The 21720-nt window shown below is 40.0% G+C and overlaps 1 protein-coding gene across 2 annotated transcripts in view; it reads right to left on the bottom strand.

Moving 5' to 3' along the window:
- Positions 1-6691: 6691 nt before the first annotated feature.
- BMS1 (BMS1 ribosome biogenesis factor) overlaps positions 6692-21720 on the bottom strand; it is a 38509-nt gene continuing 23480 nt past the window's right edge. For both annotated transcript variants that reach the window (XM_069068362.1, XM_069068363.1), the window contains exons 15-23: positions 17205-17369; positions 14637-14825; positions 13025-13205; positions 12529-12587; positions 10855-10977; positions 9696-9843; positions 8985-9160; positions 8408-8569; positions 6692-7250 (exon numbers count right to left, since the gene is read on the bottom strand). In XM_069068362.1, coding sequence (XP_068924463.1) covers positions 7011-7250; positions 8408-8569; positions 8985-9160; positions 9696-9843; positions 10855-10977; positions 12529-12587; positions 13025-13205; positions 14637-14825; positions 17205-17369 — 1443 coding nt within the window. In that variant the 3' untranslated portion in view covers positions 6692-7010. The remainder of the gene's footprint in view (positions 7251-8407; positions 8570-8984; positions 9161-9695; positions 9844-10854; positions 10978-12528; positions 12588-13024; positions 13206-14636; positions 14826-17204; positions 17370-21720) is intronic.

The raw sequence follows: 21720 nt of genomic DNA, 5'->3' as shown, positions 1-21720 counted from the left end.
GAGCTAATAATGAGTAATATAATATAGTATAGTATAATATAACATATAATATAATGTATTACAACATAATATAATATAATTTAATATATAATAATGGGGGTCATGTGAGATAGCATCTAAAGTACTTTACAATCTTAAAGTTTTATATAAATGCAGGTTATAATTATTATAGTAGGCAATTAATAAATGTTTGTAGAATTGAATTTGGCCCATCCTGAGCACTGTATTTGCTGAGTGACTTCTATGGGGCCAGCAGAGCAGTTCATGGTTATCCATCTTGATAGAGTCTCCCTGTCTTGATTCCAGGGAAAAGTCAGATTTTTGCTGACTTCTAGGAATTCTGGATGCCTGGCCCTTCTAGAGAGACAGAGGAAGAGACTTCCCAGGTTCTTAGTTGATCTAGTGAGAAGAGATCTTCGTGAACAGATGAGTAGGATGAAATTAAATGTTGGTTGGTTCAAAGGGAAGGATATAAAGTATCTCTATAACTATTCTGCAACTTTGACTCAAGAAAGGAGGCAGAAGGAAAGATTTGAGTCGGGACTTGAAGGTAAGCTAGGTGGCAGAGAAGAGGAGGGAGCATTGTAGGCATGGGGGACAGCCAGTGTCTTATTGAAAGGAAAGAGTATGGGAAAGGAGAGGGAAGGAAAGGGTTACTAAGAAAGAGGAGGGGTAAGAAAGATGTTATACTTGACCTACCATTCCTGGAGGGCTGGCAGGCTTAAACTGGGAAAGGCAGAGATTGATCTCCACCCCCAGGGGCCCATTAATTTCCTGGATAGTATGGCAAGATCTAAGGAAACTACAGAGATGGGGAGATCCCATCTCCTGCCCACTCTGGTACACATTCAATGTAATATAAAGAGCTGACCCTTAGCCAAGGAGCAAAGTTTGACTCCCATGAAGTTTCAAAACCCCATTTATGTGTACTGGTATTCATTTCCTTTTCTCAATTTTCTAAAGGTTGATTTTGTTTTTCTTTTGGGTGCTGACAGGGATCCCATGTACTTTTTCCCCATTGAGTTAAGGACTCACAAGAACTCACATGTTCTTCCAAGGGGCCATCACTGGGGAATTCAGAAAAAAGCTAGTAACTCTAATGATGGAATTTTAGACAATGTGGCAGGTAGATGGGTACATATTTGCAAGGATAAAGGGGGAAACTCCCTTACATGAGCCAAATCAGATCACATTTACAAGGATCTGGCTGGATAACCATTTGTTGGGTATATTGTTGAGGGATTCAAATTCAGGTTGCTCTAGGCATTCTGAGATCCCTTTCAACTCCGATATTCTGAGATTGTCCTAACTAAAACCTCTAAGTTTTAGTTAAAACAAGTGCATTTTTTTTTGTTAAATTTTTCATTAAAATTTATTTTCTCTCCCTCCTTTCCCATCCCACTCCCCCACCATTAAAAAAGGTGGGGAGGATCGGGGAGGCTAGATGGTGAAGTGAATAGAGCACCGGCTCTGGGGTCAGGAGGACCTGAGTTCAAATCTGACCTCAGACACTTAACAAAAAAAAACAACAACAAAATAAAACCTAACCGTATGACCTTGGACAAGTCACTTAACCCCAATTGCCCTGCCTTCCCCCCTCCAAAAAAAAAATAGGGAGGGAGTAACAAACTTGCATAGACAAGCAAGACAAATTCTCACACTGGTCACATCCAACAACAGTCTCAGCACTGAGTCCATTATTTCATCACAGCTTTTTCAGGAGGTGGATAGCATGCTTAATCATTAGAATTAGAATCTAAACTCCTAGAATCATGATTGGTCATTCTGTTAATCAGGATTCTTAAGGTTTTCTGAGTCATTTTTTAAATTAAGCTTTTTTCAATCAAGCAAAAGTCATCTACTCCCCCTCCTCTCACCAAAAGAAAAAAAAATAAAGTCCTTATAACAAATATGAATAGTCAAGGCAAACAAATTCCCCCATTGGCCACATCAAACAACAACAAATAAACAAAAAAAAGGGAAAAACCCCAAACCAAAACTGATTCAACCTGCACTTTGAGTTCATTACCTTTCTTTCAGGATGTCAGTACCATGTTTTATTGTGAGTCCTCTGTAATCATGGCTGGTCATCCCATTGGTCAGATCTTTCAACTTTCTTGATTCTTTCAATATTGTTTGGCTTTACAGTATTGTGGTTATTGTATAAACTGCTCTCTTGGTTCTCATTTTACTCTTCAAGAGTTCATACAAGTCTTCCCAGTTTCTCTGAAATCATCCCCTTCATTTTTACAGTACAATACTATTCCATCACATTCATGAACCACAACTTGTTCCAACATTTCCAAATTGATGGGCACCCCCTTAGTTCCCAGTTCTTTGCCACCACAAAAAGAGCTGATATATATATTTAACCTATGTTTTTTTTTTCCCTTTTATAGCCTATTTGTCAATAAGGTATCGACCCAGCAGCTAAATTGTAACTAGGTCAAAGGATATGTACAATTAATAACTTTGGTGGCATAGCCCTCAATGAAATGGCTAGACCAATTCACAGGTCCAAGAGTAAATTAATATGACTATTTTCCCACAGCCCTTCCAACATTTGTAATTTTTTTTCCTTTGTCATATTTGCTAGTCTGGTGTGTATGAGGTAGAACTTCACACTTGCTTTAATTTGTATTTCCCTAATTAATCATTTGGAGCATTTGTCCTGTGGTTATTGAGGTTATCTCTTCCTTTGAAACTGCCTGTTCATTCATCTGTTGGGGAATGGCTCTTATACTTATAAATTTGAATCAGTTCCTTATAGATCCTAGAAATGAGACATTTAACAGAGACTGGTAAAGATGGCTATGAAGCCTCCCTTACCCCCACCCTTCATTCACCTATTCTCATTCTAATTTTAGCTATGTTAGATTCGGGTACAAAATCCTGTTAATTTTATGTAACCCAAATTGTCCCATTTTATATCGTATGACCCTCCCTATCTCTTTTTGGTCAGGTTCTCTTCCCTGTTCATTGATCTTTCTCCTCGAACTGTTTATGTTATTATCTTTTATATGCAGGTATACATTTGGAACTTATTTGATATAGTCTGGAGAAAATTAAAAGCAAGTCTAGCAGAAGCTAAATGTAAACCAAAGTCAGAACTGTATACAAAAATAATAGATGCCTCCACGTCTGACTCAGACATTTAGGTATGTGATATTAGGCAATGAATGTTGTTAGTAAACAATAGTATCAGTAGGTTAGTAAACAATAGTTACTAAACAATGAGTATTGTTGTTTATAGTTGTGTCTAAGTCTTTATGACCCCTCCTTTTGGGGGGGCTTTCTGGGCAAAGATACTGGAATGGTTTGCCATTTCCTTCACCTCATTTTACAGATGAGGAATTGGGGCAAACAGGTTGAAGTGACTTGCCCAGGTTCACCCAGCCTTGCTAGCTAGTATCTGAGGTCACATTTGAACTCATAAAGATGAGTCTTCCAGACTCCAGGTCTGGCACTCTAGCCACTGTACCACCTAGCTGTCCCAGTGAATATGTGACTTAGACGTAACTCCCGCAAAGATCTGTATATGTGATATTAGGCAATGAATATGTGATTTAGACTTTGATTTAGCAATACCACATTAGGTCTACACCCTAATAAAAAAGAGGGAGAAGAAATACACACACACACACACACAAATGTTTTTGTAGAAAAAAATGGAAACTAATATGGTTTCCTCCTATTGGTAAATGGCTAAACAAACTACAGTGTATGAATGTTATGGAATATTATTGTGGAATGAGAAATAAGTTGGATAATTTTAGAGGAAACTAGATGGCCCACTCTGAACTGATACAAGGTGAAATGAGCAGAACTAGAACAATTTCTACAATGACAATAACATTGAAGAGAAAAACTTTAAAGAAAGACTTTATAGAGACTTCAGAACTCTGATCAATGGAGTAATAAATCTTGAGACCAGAAGGCTGAAGATGGAATGATGGAACATGCTATTCATTTCCTGAGACAATGAACTTAAAATGCAGAGACACAGATTTTCAGACATGGCTAATGTGGGAATCTTGTTTTCCTGGATGTGTTTATGAGGGTTTTTTTTTTCATTTTTTTGTTAAGGAATTGGGGACTAATAGGAGAGACAGATTATAAGTCTATATAAAAATATGCACACGCACACACAATTTATACTCCTTTCTGTGAAGTCTTCTTACATCTTATTCTGTCATGAGTGACTCGACACTGGCTTCCTCGCTGTTCCTCAGACAAGACCCTCCAACTCCCAACACAAGACATGTTCATAGCTGTCCCATCCCTAGGATAGTCCCTCACTGTCTCTGCATCCTGGCTTCCCTTGCTACTTTCAAGGGCTAGCTCAAATCCCTCCTTCTACAGAAATTTTTTTGAAACAGGGACTGTTTTTTGCCCTCCTTTGCATATCCTATCCTTTGCATAGTGCCTGGCACACAAAGTGTTTCATTGCAAACTGTCATTAAGCCTACTCCACTGCCTCAAACCAGCGAGGACGTTAATCTTAAGGTTATTGTGCCCCATATGACACTTAAAAACCCACTATGTCCTCCCCCATCGTCTCCTTTGCTCCAGTCTCTGGGGAAGGGGAGACCTTTCTTGTTAGTACTAGCCCCTTCACTTATCCCCTCAACTCCTCAGGCTTTTATCATCACTTTCTATTCACTAACCACACTGATTCCTCAGGTTTCCTTTATCCTTGGGAAAGGGGGAAATCAACCTATCACTAGGTCATCACCTATCATTAGGATCTGGCTTGGTACTATGAGGTCATGGGTTTTACTACTAGGCTCCTTTTTCAGATTTTGTCTCATGAATTTCTGGGTGTTTCAGCTGCAGTTTTTCCTTCACTGTTATTCTTCATGTATCTCACCTGGTAAATCATAGATTACCAGCTTTCTTTCTTCCTTACCCTTTTTATTAGATATTCAGGACAACAGAAAAATACTTTTACAAGCCTTTGTTAGGAACACTCCATCCCTGGCCAAGGGTTTTTCATTTGGTATTCTAAGCACTGACCCACAAATTCAAACCCACTTCTCAGACAGCATCTTTAGTCAGCTCTTTACTTCCTAAATCATGCTTTCCTCCACTCCCCGCCCCCCCACCCCCATTTTAGCATCCAGTCTGATACTGATGATGCCTTTTAAGAGAAATACACTTACCAATGACCTCTTTGTATACCCTTTAAGCACTTAGCACAGTGCCTTGCATACAGCACGTACTCAATAAATATTTACTGAATGTTGAATATGAGCAGTTTCTTTCCCATGGACCAGAACTGGAAAAGGAAAAATCTGAATTTTGTGAAGTTTCTCCCTATTTCCATTTGTAAAAGGGCTGCCTACTTTTCAAATCATTTTGTTTTTTATAGCTGAAAGTCTAGTTTCCTTTATTCATTAACTTTTGGAATTTGCTTGGATCTTAAGAAAGAAGGCCTCAATCACTACAGCAGGGGACCTTACCAAGAGGTTTGTAAACTTGGGTTTATATGAACATTTTGATAAACTACATTTCAATAGAATTGGTTTCTTTTTGTAATTCTATGTATTTTTTACTTTATGTACTTAAACATTTTTCTCTGAAGACCCTAAGTTTCACCAGACACCAGAGGATTAATCTGGCTACCCAGGAATACACCTAAAACAGTCCATTTCTGGACTTAAGCTCACATGCATAGGCCCCCTTAACTAGGTATAACTTAATGATATTAAAACAAAGGCTAAAAAGGGTATCTGCCAGTCTGACATTCACCCAAATCCCTTTTCTCTTAACTCGAGACCTGCCATAGCATCTAGGAGTTCTCTTTTTTGCTTTTTGGAGGGCAACTTGCCCAAGCTCACACAGCTAGTTTTTGTGTTAAGTGTCTGAGGCAGGATTTGAACTCAGGTCCTCCTGACTCCAGGGCCAGTGCTCTATTCACTGCACCACCTAGCCAAGTTATTTCTAAGGGCATCCAACGAATTCAATAATAATAAGCTGCTGCTAGTCACTCCAAAAGAAAGGTACTAAAATGAAAGCTTTTCCCTTTCTGTGGCTTCACCTACAATACCCCTCAAATTCTTAGCATAGGCCTCCCCAGGGAATACCAACCAGCTGAACAACCAGACTCTAATATTAGCAGACACCACTTAGCATACCACGAACACTAAAAAATGTTCAGGTAGGAGCAGCCAGGGAGCACAGTGAGTAAGAGCACTGACCCCAGTGTCAGGATGACCTGGAGATCGAATCCCGGGCTCAAAAGCACCCACCCAGAAAACACCTGGCTGTGTAGCCTTGAGCAAGTTACTTAACCCCAATTGCTTAGGGGCGGCCAGGTGGCTCAGCGAGTAAGAGCACCGGCTCCAGTGTCAGGATGACCTGGAGATCGAATCCCGGGCGCTCAGATACTCAGCACCACACCCAGAAATAACTGGCCATGTAACCTTGGGCAAGTTACTTAACCCCGATTGCTTAAAAAAAAAATGTTCAGGTAAAAATCTCATCAAAGTCTTCATGTAAAGAATGGCGTGCGGCAGAACTAAATCAAACTATCCAAACCGCTCACAGAATAAAAGGATTTGAAAGAGGAAAAAACAGGCTGCTGATTTTCCTCCTCTAGCAGATATATCATGAAAATAAGGTCAGCAGGCAATTACTCAAAATCAAATTTCTGAGGCATTTGCCCATAATGAAAACTACTACACCGCAATTCACAAGAAAATACTTTAATGATTCTATGTAGGGGGGCTCTGTGAGCCCAACTACACTGCTATACCTCAAGTGTTGTAGGAAAAAATCCACCAAAGCATAAATTATCTCAATTTCTATCTGTACGTGTTCCAAATGCTCCAAGTGCACCCCACGTTATCAGCATCAACCTGGGTGTCTCTTCTCCAAGAGGTGGTCTGTGGGCAGTCCAAGCAAGAAGTCTGACTTAGAAGCCAGGCCTTTCTTTGGCTTGCTATCTTCAAGCCTGCCAATATTTTAAGTGGTCCTCGAAGACAAAGCAGACGCTCTGCCCAGAGCCTTCAGAAGGCTGCCTGCCCTGACGTCCCAGTCCCCTTCAGGCTTGACCTCAGATTCTTTTGCTCTTTCTGGCCCCTGATTCGGAAGAGTTTTTTCCTGGCTTCTTTCTGACGCTTGAATTTCTCCTCCTCCTCTTTTTGCTTCATTTTGAGGTGTTCTTTATGCTGCTGGCGATGCTTGTCCTTGGCCTTCCTCATCTTGTAACTGTGCACTGTGCCCAGAGCAGCAAGCAGGGAGAAGATCTGTTTTGGAAAGAGACCCAAGTCATCAGAACATAGTGTTTTAGAGACATAACATTTTGTAATCTCTCAGTTTCAGAGAAGCCTAGATATGAAACCTGAGTCTATCAGAGATAAGAATTCAGTTGGGAATAAAGTGAAGTGTCAACTTTTACCAAGTACAAAGTGATGGTAAAATACAACCCATTATATCTTCCTTTGCATTCTGTATATCTTTCTGACAACAATGATGAAGAGTATTTACTTGTATGTACATCTCGAAATACTTTTGATTCTATGGGTCACTATAAGTTAGCACCATTAGAGTTAGCCCTGAAATAAAACTAAAGCAGTAGACAAAATTCTTGCCTTTAAGGAGAGCTTGCTTTAGGGGACAAGTTTGTTTTTCCCGAAGTCAAGAAGGGTGAAAAAAACAAAAGAAAAATGATCTCTGTGATTTCTACCCAATGTCTTAATTATATCAACTAACAGCAGTTATCAACCATGAAATAGTCCAGTCTGCTCCCATTCATGAATACTAGAAATACTCATAAATGAAGCCTATTTGCATAAATGTTACAAATACAAAAATATTGGGGCGGCCAGGTAGCACAGCGAGTAAGAGCACCAGCTCCAGTGTTGGGATGACCTGGAGATCGAATCCCGGGCTCAGACACTCAACACCACACCCAGAAATAATTGGTCAGGTAACCTTGAGCAAGTTACTTAACCCCAATTGCTTAGGGGCAGCCAGGTGGCTCAGTGAGTAAGAGCACCGGCTCCAGTGTCGGGATGACCTGGGGATCAAATCTGGGCTCAGATACTCAGCACCACACCCAGAAATAACTGGCCGTGTAACCTTGAGCCAAGTTACTTAACCCCGATTGCTTTAAAAAAAAAAAATACAAAAATATTTTTGCCTTTTTACCCCCAAAATGAGATGAAGTCTGCTTTAATCTTGGGAACGCCTTTCTTTCCCTTGATGAATCATAAATAACAGATGTGACTAGAAGAGACCCAGGAAGCTGTCTCTGCTCTAAGGCAAGAAATGATCTTCCTCATCCAATTCAGAGAAAGCTAAATTTTCCCCAGACACAAATGAAGATGCACTGGAAAGGTAAGCAATACATCATGAAACCACATCAGAATACAATGCATGGTAAACCATAACAACATCCTACCTTTTTTTCATGAGGCTCTCTGATAACAGCTGGCCTCACCCGATCCCTTGGCACCTTGGCAGCCTTCTCCTGGTTCTTAGGCTTGCTCTTAAAAGGCAGGGCCTTCTGCAGGGCTTTGGGAATGTGGAGTGAATTAAAATGCTTCTTCTGCCTCACTATTGGCTGAAAAAAAATAAAACCATACAGTACAGTATTTTCAAATTATATTTAATGTGTATTTTTTCAAACTCTGGCACTTAACCTCCTTAAAGGATTTCCCTTTACCACAAAAAAGCACTAAATTTCACCTTCAGGTACAACTGAAGAGTAATCTGTGTATCATATTTATTGAGCATCTCTTATGCTCACACTTTGGTAGGTGGCATGGAGGGTACAAAGAAAACACAATCTTGTTAAGCAGATTATACTACATGATTATCAGCAATTAACGTAACTATCCCTAGGCAAAAGCTCATTGTAATATTTATACCATATTGGCACATAAATGCTTTGAAAAATTTTGAGTAAAACAAATAAGAGAATAAATTATTACATACTGCTTGATTGGTACACTTATTCTTTGAGTGCAATGAATTACCTTATACAGAGAATCCTTGCTTTGCTTCAGACGGATGCCATTTGCAATGCGAAGCTGACCTGTTGTCCTCATTCCTGTCCAACTATCTTTTTCACCTACTGGTTTCAACAAAGATGTTACTGGATTATAGAAGGTTGGGATGGAAACAGGATACCAGGTTCTCATGAAGACAATATCTAGAAGAGAAAAATTCTTATTTAAATCTATGAAAGAAATTCAAGTTCATTCATTCTCTCAAAAAATATTTATTAAGAGTTCACTATTTACTAGGTCCAAGACACAACGTCAGGAGTTTTGGGGGAATACAAAGGTAAGACATAGTCTCTTCCCATTACCATCCAATAATTAAAGTGTCCTGTATTCGTTGGCATGTTCTAGAAGCAAAAGCACTAATAAATTCACATAATAACTCTGTGATTTTAAGGAATAATTAATCTGTGAGAAGACAGGGAGGAGTCACTAAAATAAATCAAATATTCCTGCTCATTGAACCTCTATTACATTCTTTTAAAAGGCTGACACTTTAATTTGTACCAAAGAGAATCCACACAGTCTGTACTTCTCAACAGTAAAAATACAACATAAGATATTCAACTGCAGTGGCCCCCTAAAAATCTCTTCTCAATAATGAATGGCCTCAACTACCACGAATTAGCAAATACCAGTAAAAAATCAATTACCTGCTTTGGATCAGAGCAAAGGATTACTTACCACTCATCAACAACTTGTCCTCAAAGGTGGCTCTGAAGGCACCTTCTGGGGCTCGAAGAGCCTTCTTAATCTGCCCCCTTATCCCACTGACAGTCCGGATTGCAGCACCTTCAAACTTGGCCACTTCCAGGGCAGAGTTGAACATTCCCTGTGGGTGATTTTTATCAAAAATTAATCATGCCTGTTATTTCTTCACGCAAGGCTTTTAAATCAATGATTTGAGAAAGGTTTTTTTTTAATACAATTAAAACGCAAATAACCAAAATCCGGTCAACATAAAACTGACAAAGAAAAAAAATACTTAGGATGATTGGTGGGCACCAGAACAGTGTGTGTGCGCCCATCATTAACCTACTTGGGGTTTTACTGTGTTCCATCCCAGCACAGACCCCGGGAGAAGAAAGGCCCCTGGTCAAAAGGTTAAAAGTCCTATAAAATGATAACCCTTGTCAGGAAAAATTTTTGCTTAACAGATAAGAATAAACACAGGCATTTATGGCATAGGCCTCTTCTTTACTATTTCTCAATTCAGAGTCCAAAAAAAGCTTATGAAAACTTACCAATGAATAAAAACAAAGAGAAGCCTGTTGTACTTCTACACCCAGTAGCTGATAACTTTAAGCCTGGGCACCTATGGCTCTAATCTGTATAGTCACCTCACTTTAGCTGCAACAAATGAAGACTCTGTGGCTTAAGCAGGCTAAGTAACTACAGGCAATGAGTATGGATGAAGCAAAAGAGGCCTGCAGTCAGAATCAGAAGCCCTGGATTCACATACTGCATTTTCCACTTTCTACCTAACTTCAGGCTACCTTACCTAAAGACAAACCTCCCTGGACTTCAGTTTCATCACCTGTACATTGAGGGAGTTGAACTAATTGGCCCCTTAAGGTTTCTCTCAGTTCTCAATTTTTGTTCCTATGAACTTGTCAAAGGTAAGAAATATATAGAATAGACCAGAATTAGAACACAAACTTTTAAAAATCTACTTCTTTCCTATTTCATTCACTCCTTTGAAATTTCTAAGAATGCGCGCAGGCACAAAGAAATATAAATGCTTTGTAAAGTTTAAATATAAACTGGATCACATTTCCAGTTCACATTAAATACTGAATTGCTTAGCATTTTTTCATCTTTGCTTTATTCTGAACATACAAACCTTAACAAAAGAAGTGTTCTTGAAGATTTTAAAGGGAAAACCTGTTAGCTTTAATTTCTTCACAATTGTTATGGATTTGTCCAAGTCAAGGACAACCCCTGTGGCAGCTATCCGGAAATCAGTCTAAAAAAAAAGACAACAAAAAATGAGTATTTGTGGTTTGACATTTTATTATAGAATTGTGTTTCATTTACCATCACTAGGAAAGATTAGGTACTCAGACTCCAGTTAATTAAAATCAAGGCAATGAAGTTTAGTGCTCCTTCTAGAGCAGGGTCTTTAAACTAGAGTCCACCAAGGTCCATCAATAGAGCGATTTCAGGGAGCCCATGACTTTCTAAAAATTATTTTGATAAATGTATTTTAATATAGTTTGTAATGCGTTTAAAAGCATTATTCTGAAGAAGGTTCACCAGAGTGTCAAAGGGGACACAAAAATGGTTAAGAAAGGACCTAATGTGAAATTAAGAGGTGAGAGAGGAGATGGGGAGAGACAGAATGGGGTAAAACTATCTCATACTGAAGAGGCAAGGGAAAATGGTTACAATGGAGGGGAAGAATGGGAAGGCAAAAGGGAATGGGTCAACCTTATTCTCATTGAATTTGGCTCAGGGAGGGAATGACATACACACTAAATGGGGTATCTCACCCCTGTAGGAGAGTAGGGGGTAAGGGGATGAGAGGGGATGATGGAAGGGAGGGCAGGCTGGGGGGGAGGGAAGTTGGAAGCACCCACTTTTGAAAAGGGACAGGACCAAAGCAGAAAATAGAACAAGTGGGAGGTGGGATGGGAGGGAGGGAAATGTAGTCAGTCTTTTACAGTATATGTACTATGGTAATGTTTTGCATTAGCTACACATGTACAACCGATACTGAATTGCTTATCTTCCCAGTGGGGGTGGGTGACAAGGGAGGAAGGGAATGAATCTGGAATTCAAAGTTTTAAAATCAAATGTTTAAAAAAAAAATTATACACACACACACACACACACACACACACACACACACACACACACACACACTATTATTAATACTATTTTACAAGTAATTGGGAAATAAGACACACAGGCACTGGGGCAGAGAGATCCACCATGCCCTACTGGAAAAGTCGAAGGGGGTATCGGAGAAGATATGGGAGAGAGCAGATTGGAGGAGGGGATATCCTGTGGGACTCCTATTTTGGGGCAGTGGGTAGGGGAAAAACAGGGAGAAAACTTGTAACTCAAAATCTGGCAGAAATGAATGATGTAAATCAGAAGTTAATAAAGCATTTGAAAAAAAAGGCCTAATGGGGCGGCTAGGTGGTGCAGTGAACAGAGCACCAGCCCTGGAGTCAGGAGGACCTGAGTTCAAATCCAGCCTCAGACACTTAAACAAAAACTAGCCATGTGACCTTGGGTAAGTCACTTAACTCCAATTGCCCTCCCAAAAAAAGGACCTAATAATGAGGTATTCAGAAGAGATAAAAAGAACTTCTGATGAAAAGTATATTTACTTTTTTAAAGAAATGCAGTTTTATAACCCCCCCCGCCAAAAAGAAATAAAAGAGCGTATAGCAGATCACATGTAGCAAAAACCTTATTGCAGAAGCATTTTCCCAAATCCATAATTAACCCCACACATTAAAGATGACTCCCAAACACAAGTAAGACTATTCCAAGCATCTGAATTTACCATTGTGCCACTGACAGACTGAATCGCCAAAAACCCAGTTCCCTGTGGGGTGATAGGACCTAAAAGTAAATGAAAAAAGAAAAAGAAACACCATGAACCAAAAAGGGGAAGAGAAAAGATATGGAGGACTTCAGGAACCATTTCATGATGCCCCCAGCAGTCAAGAGGCACAACTAAGGTCTCCAATAACTGCTCATCATATGCTGTCCCTCTGAGGACTTAACAGGCAAGCTACATATTCAGGGAAGGAAGTACTTCTAGTCTCTGATGGTAAAATCACCTGGCTTAAGCTCTCAACAAAAGGTCCGAAAATTCTTTCCTCTCAATCTATAATCATTTAAAAAATTTAGATATTTATCACATCCTATAAAAGTTCCTATCAGGATTACTTATGGAAAGTTGCATGTCATGAAATTGTATAAAGGAAAGAAAAGCTTACATTAATATCTGAAAAGGTTTGAATTAACTAGAGGATTAATCACTCTAACCATTTTACCCCAAAAGGTTGCTCCACAATGCATATGCTGTGGGGTGTATTTAAGAAGCCTCTGTCGCCCATTATGGTCTTCAATGTGATATAATGGGATAGTCTGAAACCTCCTCCATCCAAGAGAGAAAATTAAAGGATCCCGAGACTTGAGAATTTTCTTATACCAACGGTGCTTCTTCAGACGCATCTAAATTAGAGGGGGAAAAAAATCATTCATTGGGATCATTAGAAAATAAAAGCCCACTCAGTCCTGAATTTCCATATATTAAAGCTTCATTCAATTTACTTCAACTTTAAAGTTGCACCTACTCTGAGCACAGCACTGTGTGTGATAACCAAAAATACAGAGATAAAAAAACAATAGTCCCTGCCCTCAGTGAGTTTCTAATCCGCGAAAGGGGAATCAACATAAACATAAAATAAGTACAATATTAGGTACAAAGAGGACATTACCCCAAAGATAAATCGTCAACACATATAAAGAAATAATCAAAAGAAACCTAAGAGATTAATAACCACGTGACAAAATGCTTCAAATCACTAATAATTAGAGAATTACAAATTAAAGTAACTCTGAGGTTCCAAAATACATCCATCACCACTGACAAATATAAAAAATAGAAAAACAGGCACTCTAGGTGCACTGCTGGAGGACCATGAAAACGTCCAGCCATTCTGGAAAGCAATTTGGAACCATGACCAAGAAGTCACCAAAACATGTGCACATTTTAGCTCATCTATACCACCATTAGGCCTACATTCCCTAGATCAAAGAAAGAGGAAAAGAACTCATGTATAAACATATTTGTAGTAGCTTTTCTCGTAGCAGCCAGAAACTAGGAAGAGGTGCCCACCTACTGGAAAATAAATGGCTGAACAAATTGTCTATGACTTTCCTAGAATATTATTGCACCATAAGAAATGATAAAATGGACAGTTTCAGAGGAAACTAGGAAGACCTCTAGAACCTGATGTAGAGTGAAGTGAGCAGAACTGAGAGAACAAAGCACACAATGACAAAATTCTAGAGAAAAAGGGATTTTAAAGACTTCAGAAGTCTGATCAATCCAATCATAAACCACAAGAAGATGAATGACAACCCTCACCACTGGCCAAAAGTGCTGGGAATTAAAAGCCAGAACGAGACATTGATTTTTGGCCATGGCCGCCGTGGGGATTTATATTTAGCTAGACTGAATGTATGGGTGAGGGTTTTGTTTTTGTTTTCTTTAACTGTTCAAACTGGTGGGGTGGAGGGGGGCAGCAGAAGAAGATTATAAAGCCTTATAAAAATAAATTAATGAATAGATTTTTGAGAATAAAGGATTTCTTAAAAAAATCTAAAGATTTTAATCCTAAAGCAGGTAGGATTAACTTTCAACTTGGAAGAATCAAGAGGCAGTTTCTTGGAAGAGGTACCAGAACCTGAACAGGACCACAAAAGAGGATGTGGATGGAGCAGGTTCCAGGCATAAGAGATGGTCCACAGGAATACACAGACAAGACTCAAGTCCAGTGCAGCTCTAATAGAGCACATGAAACAGACTGATGAGAAATAAGGGAAGAAAGGCAGGCTGGAGCCTGAAATGACCAAAAACACAGAACTAAGAATGCCCACCTGTACATAGCCCACGTTGCCTTCACTATTACCCAAGCCACCCAGGACAATTGGGTAGTGGGGGTCAAAGTTAAGCACAAACTCGCAGGGGACATTCTCTATCTCGATCCGGACGTACATCCCAGGTCGGAAGCCTTCATACTGAACTCTGGCTTCATCATCTTGATCCTCAAATTCTGCCCGGTTAAGCTACGTGTGAGACAAAGATCATCATACTGTTATCTTTATTTTTAAAATGTGAAAAACTTATCAGTAGTTTTGAAATTCAAAAACCATGGACGATGTTTCAATTACCAATCCTAATGCCAAAAAGAACTGTATTCTCGCAGTCAAAGCAAAATCTGGGTGTTGCCTTTGCTTCCTCAAGAAGTAGCTAATCTGGAGGACTAAGAAGGGCACATCTACGTCTCTTCTTGCTCTTCAGTGTAAACTCTGACATGGTTCACATATGTCTTACTAGCCCCAAGGCTCCCACTCTCTGCGGAGCATTTCCTTTCCCCTCTGTGGCTCTTGCAGCATTTCATGATTGCCAAGCCACATACTCACAGAAGAGATGTGTTCAAGCGATTCTTTGCCAGATGAGCTGGTTCTCGCCTCACACAGAAACCTCGTTTCCCTGACTCTCTACTGTACTCAACACCTCTTCCTGACCTTGTCTCTCTCCTCCATGTGTCCTATGCCATCCCTTGTTCTGGTCTCATGTGAAGAGGCTGGTCCTCCTGCAGCACTGCTATCACCTGTGGCCTCTCATATTCTCAGTCTCCTTATCCCCAACCCCCTGCAGATGGATGTGCTCAGGGCCACCCCAGGCTTTAAAAACCTTCACTGGATGCTACAAAGCCCTAAAACTACCACACTATGTATCTCTCCCTTGTGACTGCCAAATACCTAGAACTGTCTGTACTGAACTGCCTCCTCCCTCCGGAAGTTCTTGGAATCTAACTTAATGGCCACCAGCCCAGCCACCCACCCACCCACTCCTGGCCACAGCTTGCCCCTGGTCCCTTTATACAGGCTGCCTGACGTGCTCTGTCTCCTCCCCTCCTCAAATTAGCTTCTATTATTGACTTCTGAAGTTTCCCCACTTTGGTTTCTGTACCCTACACACCTTATACACCATAGGCTTTAATAAATAGGTTCAAGTTAAACTGTCACAGTTGCTTGTTTTTCTTTTTTGCCACTTAGTGAAAAGCAGCTATTCACACTACAAATGTTCTATTAAAAGAACACTTCAGTCCAGGATTCTCTGGTAGTTGTTCCTGATGTCAGAGGCTAACTGATACAGCCTGGTGACCACCGTAATGGCTCAAGCAAGATTTCTGTGAGACTGGATCAAGGAAGAGGTTAGAATGAGCCTCTTCTTGACTCTGCATTTACTTAAACAAACCGGTAATCTCCTCATACAGAGGACAAGGTATTTAACACAGCTGCACTGACTTCACCAAGAAGATGCAGGCCACCAAAGAAAGCTCATTCCTCTTCCCCTTCATGAGGACAGGACATCTTATCCAAACTCAGAGTAGGGATTATCTCATTCTTTGTAATTTTATCATGGTAATAAATAAATGTTTGCTGAGTGACTACTTGACCTAACATGAATTTACCCCAGTACCAAGTACAAGATTCTAGACAAATGCCCAACAAATGTTTAATGAATTTGGTAAATTGAACAATGTTCAGAGTCAGATTTTAAACTAACTTCCTGCCCCAAAGCTTGCAACACTTCTCAATGGCAGGCCATGACTGAGCCCCCTAAGATGTTTCCAGGCCTTGCCCCAGTCTGTCTGTGTGTGTATGGCGTCCTGTTTCACCACCATCCCAACTTATCCCCATCCATTTTAGCTCCTACATCAGACTCCTCAGGCAGACAGCAATCTCTCTCCCTGATGCCCCCTTCCACAGAACTTGTGGCTTCAGTCTGAGATGCCCTGAATTCCACTTATGTTTCCTCCTCTCTGAAAAGCTTGTTTTCCATCCGTTCTTATAATCACAAAAGGCTAAGAGCTGGATGGGCACTTAGAGATCAGTTGGCTCACATTCCTGTTACAAATAAGGAAACTCAATTCCAGAGTGAGCCAGACTTGTTGCAAATGGTGATGAACAGCAGGGCTGGATCATCAAGCCTCCCAATTACTTACAGTATTTTTTAAAAAATGATGATGATAATAAATAACAATTATTTAGTGCTTGCTATGAGCCAGGCACTGTGCTAAGTGTTCTACAAACATTATCTTATTTGATCCTCATAACAACCCTAGGAGGTAGGCACTGTTATTATCCTCATTTTACAGATGAAGAAACTGAGGCAGGTAGAGGTAAAGTGACTTGCCCAGAGTCACACAGATAGTAAGTGTCTGGGGGTCTACTGCCTCTATCGCCTGGCCTCCCAAGCTGATCACTTAAAGTCCTACTATACAGAGTCCCATTCATCTATTCACAAAGAAAAGGCATAGGAAAAGAGATAAAAGAACAAGGTGGACTGAAAAGGGGAAAAAAGGGGAACAAGGAGCTTGGTTCCAATAACTGCAAACTTTACAGTACACAAATGGGGCTGACATGCTCTGTTACCTGAGCCTGTTTCTGCATTTCACCTTTAAGATCGTCAAAATATGTAGTTTCTCCTTCATCGTACTCATTGTCAAATAATTCTTTTAATTTCCGCTTTTTCTCCAGACGCTTTTTCTTCGCATCTTCCTCTACCTTAGGCACTTCCTCCTCCTCTACACTTTCAACCTGGAAAAAAAGGAAAAAAAAAAACAACACCTCAATTCCAAAGGAAAAAAGGTGTTAGGACTGTTTTCATCTTAAATGAGATTACAGGGTTTTCCAACCATACAAAGCACACAGATAAAGAGGAAAAACCCAGAAGTGAAAATGGTTAAAGTTGAACCAGTGTTCTCCTGAACTCTCCAAAAGCTAATAGAGACATCTTTGTCCCTCATTAGACCACAGTTTGCTGGCACATGGAACAGGACAGTTTCTGACCTACTATCTCTCAAGAACATGAGTTACTTACCTGAACCCTGAACTAGTCACTGCTGCTTCTTTCTATCTTTTTTCTTAAGTGGAGTATTCGCACCCCACTCCCCAATCTCTGCAACTTGGGATTCACCAAATGCTTCTTTCCTTCTTCTCCACCACAGCCCCCTGCCCTGATTCTCCTCTGGTTTTCAATTTTATAATGCTAAAGGCTTTAACTTTAAAGCCTTGAGAATTTCTCACATACACTGCTTTCTTGAAACAAGAAATAAATCATTGCACAAAACAGCTCTCATAATCAAAGTCTGACTTCTAAAATCTAAAGGAAATTAATACAAATTTGTAAGAACAAAAATCAATTTGCCAAAACATAAAATGGTCAAAGGATGTAAGTAAACAGCTCTTAAAAGAAACAAACTATCAACAGCTGCCTTTAAAAAGGACTTAAAATCACCAGTAACTAGAGAAATGCACATTAAAACAACCAACAGGTTGCCCTACACTGTCTAATGAGCAAAGATGAACAGACAAGTTCATAGCTGACAGGGGCACAGAAAAAAAAATATTTGCTACTGGTACAATCATGTTGGAAAACAATTGGGAACTATGCTGGTTATAAAAATGCTTGCTCAAAACAATCCTACACTTGGGTGTAAACCTTCCCAAGGAAGATACCAATAACAAGAAAAGGTCTATCTGTAAAGAAGTATTTGCAGCAGGAATATCTGTAACAGCAAAATAAATAATTAAATCAAAATAAAGTATACTTCATGTCTTGCTACTGGGGAATGGCTAAACAGGCATGTTGTGACCACAATGGAATATCAGTCTACTATAAGGAACAATGAAAATGTCAAAGAAACAGAGGAAAACCCGTCAAGTGATAGAGAGAGAACAAGACAAAAAGACTAAATGCAATTTACAAAATCTGCATAAGCAAATTCCACTTTGACACAGAACAAAATTCAGACCACAAATAGCTGCCACCACCAGACTGCCAACACTCCAGAAAGGCTTTCAGGTGGTCTTGCTTGGAAACACCTTGCATGCAGCGAGCTGAAGGCACATAGGCAGGAGTCCCCATTCTTCTTTTATGCTGTTTCACTTATTTGCTTGTGAGGATTTATTTTTTTAAAAGAAATTTACATCTAACCTAAGATTGGTTATTTCCCACCTCCTGAGAAGTTCCCTAGAAACAGAGCATCCTGGGAGTCCAGAGAGCCACGGTTCAGAGGAAAGAGGCCCATCCCCAAAGACAGGGTCAGTCACCCTTTGCCTGACCACTTCCTCTAGCGTAGGCAGCACAATCCATTTTTGAGGAGGTCTACTAAGTTTTTCCTTAAACCGAGCAAAAGCATGCTTCCTTCTAACATCCACCCATAGACCAGCTCTTCAAATAACTGAAGACAATTATCACGTCCCTCCTAGGTCTTCTCTTAAACTATTCCTAATTATTCTGATTAGTCCCCCTCACATGGTATGGCTTCCAGGCCCTTTATCCTTCTGGTAGCTCTCTCTGGGGATTTACCACACTGGCAACATCATTCCTAAGTGTGGAAGGTAGAACTGAACCTAGCACTTCAGACCTGGCATGTCTGAGTTCCACAGAGCACAGGGCAGGCGGTCACAGACTTCATTCAGGAATTACAGAAGTTCAGGTTAAAGGTATAACAGTTTTGTGGCAGACATATAACACGCTGACATTTTAAGCTCACAGTCAACTAAAAAAATCCTGAGGTCCAGCTACAGGTAGTATAGTCTAAAATTATACATCTGATTTTCTTAGGGATAGGATTTTACATTCAGAATCCTGGACTGTCAAACCTAGAAAAGGCCTTAGAAATCAACTAGTCTCATACCTTCATTTTTAGAGATGAGAAAATGAAGGTCTTGATCTTATTAAATTTCATTTTATTGAATGTAATGATTCATAGTTCCAAGCTATCAAGATTTTTAATGCCCTTCCTGTCTTCCAATATAATAACATCCACTAATTTGTTAAATGTAGCATCTGTGTGTTCTTCTTCAAACTGCTGATAAAAATGTTAAATGAAGAGGGGTTAAGGACAGTCTGAAGGCATTCCACTGACCACCTTCATCCAGACTAATCTATTAATTAGTTTCTAAAAGAAAGGAGCCGGGGGTAGGGGGGGGGGGGGGGGAGCCAAGACAGCAGAGTAGAAGCACAAACTTGGCATGGGCTCCTGCTCCAATCACTTCTAATACTTGTAAAAAAATGACTCTAAACAAACTTTAGAACTACAGAACCCACAAAGTGACAGAGAGAAAAAAAATCTCAAGCTGAAGGCAGCCCAGCAGGCTGACAGGAAGGGTCTATCGCACCTTGCTGGGAGCTGAGCACAGTCCTGCATGAGCCTACAGTCCTGCATGAGCCTCACTGTTCTGGCCCCAGGGTGGTCCTGACCAGCAGCAGCCAGAGCAGACTTCAGGAGAGTGAATCACCAGCAGCTGTGGTGGTTTCCAGATTTCTCAACCCATAAACACCAAAGAAAAAATAAAAGGTCAGCTGGGAACTCTGTTGGAACATGGGGGACAGAAGAGCATGGTCCAGCCCCTGCTCCCCAGGCGAGAAGCGGCTAAGGCGTGGCGCCTGCCATAGATGCCTCAGGAGCTCCTGGCCTGCAGATCATAGGGGGACCAAGTGACCATTCAAAGGGTAATCGCTCTTGCTTTAACCTGCTTGGATCTGGATGACGGTCTTGGGTGGTGGTCCTGGGGTGTGTGGCCAGTAAGCCAGAGCTTGTGGGGTCTGTAGAGACAGTGCCTTCCTACTAGCTCTGGAAGTTGTGAAAACCCCAGAAATTTGGGGCACAGCTCTCTCCACTCTGGAAGCAGACATCTACTGTGGCAAAGAGCTCAAAAGTCAAGTAATTGGCTGGCAAGATGAGCAAGCAACAGAAGCACAAACAGGCCACAGAATCCTTTTTTGGGGACAAAAATGATGCAAGAAAATCATGAAAAGTGAGTCAACAGCCTGACTGAAGAAAATAACACCTTAAAAAACAGACTAACTCAAATGGAAAAAAAGGCTCAAAAAGCCAATGAGGAGAAGAATGCCTTAAAAAGCCAAATTTGCCAGATAAAAAAGGAATTTCAAAAACTCACTTGAGAGAATAATTCCTTCAAAATTAGATTGGAGCAACTGGAAGCTAATAACTTTATGAGAAATCAAGATGTTATAAAACAGATCCAAACAAATGAAAGAATAGAAGGCAATGTGAAATATTTCACTGGAAAAACCACTGACCTGGCAAATAGATCCAGGAGAAATAATTTAAAAATTATTGGACTACCTGAAAGCCATGATCAAAAAAAGAACCTAGACATCATCTTTCAAGAAATTATCAAGCAAAATTGCCCTGATATTCTAGAACCAGAGGGCAAAATAGAAATTGAAAGAATTCACCAATCACCTCTTAAAAAAGATCCCAAAAAGAAAACTAGGAATATCATAGCCAAATTCCAGAGTTTCCAGGTCAAGGAGAAAATACTGCAAGCAGTCAGGAAGAAACAATGTGAGTATTGTGGAAACACAGTCAGGATAACACAAGATCTAGCAGCTTCAACATTAAGGGATCAAAGGGCTTGGAATATGATATTCCAGAGGTTAAAGGAGCTAGGACTAAAACCAAGAATCACCTACCCAGCAAAACTGAATATAATGTTTTAGGGGGAAACATGGTCATTCAATGAAATAGAGAATTTTCAAGCATTCTTGATGAAAAAACCAGAGCTGAACAGAAAATCTGACTTTCAATACAAGAAGCAAGAGAAGGATGAGAAGGTAAACAGGAAAAAGAAACCGTAAGGGACTTATTAAATTGAACTATTTACATTCCTACATGGAAAACCGATACTTGTAACTCATAAGACTTTTCTCAGTATGAGGATAGTTGAAGGGAATATATATGTGTGTGTATATGTATACATACATATATGTGTGTATAAATATATATGTATGTGTGGGCATATGTATGTTCTTGAATACATAGACAGAGGGCATAGGATGAGCTGAATATGAAAGGATGATATCTAAAAAATAAAATTAAGAGGTGAAAGAGGAATTTATTGGGAGAAGGAGAAA

This window comes from Petaurus breviceps, unplaced genomic scaffold (genome assembly GCF_028583685.1).
Source record: "Petaurus breviceps papuanus isolate PSGF00001 unplaced genomic scaffold, PetGlider_PUasm1.0 90762, whole genome shotgun sequence".
NCBI lineage: Eukaryota > Metazoa > Chordata > Mammalia > Diprotodontia > Petauridae > Petaurus > Petaurus breviceps.
The sequence above is the reverse complement of the archived record's forward strand: the minus strand, read 5'-3'. Positions and strand labels throughout refer to the sequence as shown.